The sequence below is a fragment of the Molossus molossus genome, unplaced genomic scaffold (genome assembly GCF_014108415.1).
Source record: "Molossus molossus isolate mMolMol1 unplaced genomic scaffold, mMolMol1.p scaffold_m16_p_13, whole genome shotgun sequence".
Taxonomy (NCBI): domain Eukaryota; kingdom Metazoa; phylum Chordata; class Mammalia; order Chiroptera; family Molossidae; genus Molossus; species Molossus molossus.
The window spans coordinates 47,893,039-47,895,445 of record NW_023425348.1 but is presented as its reverse complement, the minus strand read 5'-3'; the positions used below and the strand labels follow the sequence as shown (position 1 = coordinate 47,895,445).

Below are 2,407 nucleotides of genomic sequence, written 5' to 3'. Positions count from 1 at the left end.
CCAGCATTTGTTGTTTGTTGATTTATTGATGGTAGCCATTCTGACAGAAGTGGAGTGATATCTCATTGTGGTTTTAATTTGCATCTCTTTGATGAATAGTAATGTGATCTGTTGGCCATCTGTATGTCCTCTTTGAAGAAGTGTCTTCTTGGGTCCTTTGCCCATTTTTTAATTGGGCTGTCTTCTTGGAGTTTAGTAGAAGTTCTTCATATATTTTGGAAATTAACCCCTTATCAGATGTATCATTGGCAAATACATTTTCCCATTCAGTGGGTTCCCTTTTCATTTTGTTGATGGGTTCTCTTGCTCTTTAATTTGATGTAGTCCCGTTTGTTTATTTTTTCTTTTGTTTCCCTTCGCCAAGGAGATATGTCTGCAAAATTATTGCTATAAAAAATGTCTGAGATTTTCCTGCATTATGTTTTCTTCTATGACTTTATGGTTTCACAACTTACATTTAAGTCTTTTATCCATTTTGAGTTTATTCTTGTTTATGGTGTAAGTTGGTGATCTAGTTTCCTTTTTTTGCATGTACCTGTCCAATTTTTCTAACACCGTTTACTGAAAAACTGTCTTTACCCCATTGTAGGTTCTGTCTCCTTTGTCAAATAGTAACTGACCATAAAGCTGTGGATTTATTGATGTGCATTTTAGGATTCACTGTATAGTTTGCATATTTTAGAAGCATGCATAGAATCAAGAATTGTAAGGGGAAATCCAATTAATTGAAGTGATTTTTGCATATCATTTAGGAAAGCACAACTAGATTATTAATAAAGTTTCCAACATTAAGTCTGGACTTTTAGAATCACAGGCAGAATCTGAATGAATATTTTATTGAGGTATCATACTACTTATAAATGTGAATAGTTGTTTATATACATTATCTCATTTTATCTTGAAAATAAAATCATAATTTAGGTTTTATTAATATGGACTTACTAGAAGGAAAATAAGCAAATATCATATAGCCAATAAGTTGCATAGTTTGAACTATTGGAAGCATAACTAGACATTTGGGGGACAATTACCTCATTCTGTCAAAGCATTCATTCATAAATGGATTTATCTCTACTCTGAGACAACTAATGATTAGATTTGGAGCTGCTTCTGAATTAAGACCTTGATAACAACCTTTCTAACCTGATTAGTTTTCACACTGTAGATGATAGAATTGAGCACAGGAGGGATGAGCAGGAAGACATTGACCATGATGGTGTGGACAAATGGAGGTGCTGAATGGCCATAGCAATGAACAAGAGACAAGTTGATGAGAGGGATGTGAAGATGGCAACAGCACTGATGTGGGCTATGCAGGTGATGAAGGATTTCTGCCGCTCCTCTGAGGAAGCAATGTTCAGGACAGATCGAATGATCTGGACATAGGAGAGCAAGATGCAAGGGCAGTCAAATCCTGTTGTGGAGAAGAGTGCAAACAGACCAAGAATGCTGTGGATTCTGTTGTCTGGGTATGAGAGTTGAATGAGATCAACGTGGTAGTGGTAAGAATGTGAAAGACCACAGGACTGCAGAAGGACAGCCTCTTGACAAAAAACACAACGGGCAACATGACAGCAACATTCCTTATCAACATGCTCACCCCAATCTGGGCAATCCTGGCATTAGTGAGGACAGTGGTATATCTTAGTGGGTCACAGATAGCCACAAAACGATCAAAGGCCATGACCAGCAGAACCCCAGACTCCATGAAAGTAAATGCATGGAGAAAGAACATCTGAGCAATGCAAGCATTTAAGTTGATCTCTCAAGCTTCAAACCAGAAGACACCAAGGGTAGTGGAACAAATGCAGGTTTGTGGCTGACAGCATAGAAAAGAAATAATACATAGTCTCATGGAGGCTCTGTTCACGGAGGACCACAAACAGGATCATGCTATTCCTAGACAGGGCAATGACATACAGGAGACAAAAAGGAATAGAGATCCAAGCCTGGGCTACTCTCAAACCTGGGATACCCGTCAGGAGGAAGTTCAGAGGATGAGCATTGGTGTTGTTGAAGACCAACAAGATGAGGGACTGAGAAGACAGGGATATTTGAATAACTGAACATGGCATAATAAATATAGAGCGTATCACTTAGAACATCTTTGTGTCACTCAGAGACTCACTGAATTACTATTGTTTATAGTAAGCTTCTCTCAATCCCCTGAATTATACCACACAAAATATTCTTAAATCCATAATTCTTTTTGGTGGAAACAAACATTACAATTAAATTATCCCTAACTATAAAAAGTCCCCAGTAGATGACCTGTAGAATATGATGAGAAATCTGGTTTGCAGTATTTTTAAAAAATAAATTATTAGCCCTGGCCGGTTTGGCTCAGCAGTTACAGCATCAGCCTGCGGTCCACAGAGACCCGGGTTCTGTTCCCGCTAAGGGCATG

The 2,407-nt window shown here is 38.2% G+C and overlaps 1 protein-coding gene across 1 annotated transcript; it reads right to left on the bottom strand.

The window, feature by feature from the left end:
• Nucleotides 1–1,092: 1,092 nt before the first annotated feature.
• On the bottom strand, nucleotides 1,093–2,075 carry LOC118628556 (olfactory receptor 51F2). The gene is given in 4 exon segments (XM_036259539.1): nucleotides 1,093–1,283; nucleotides 1,286–1,528; nucleotides 1,531–1,811; nucleotides 1,813–2,075. Coding segments are annotated over 4 exon segments (978 nt in total).
• Between the last annotated feature and the right edge of the window lie 332 nt (nucleotides 2,076–2,407).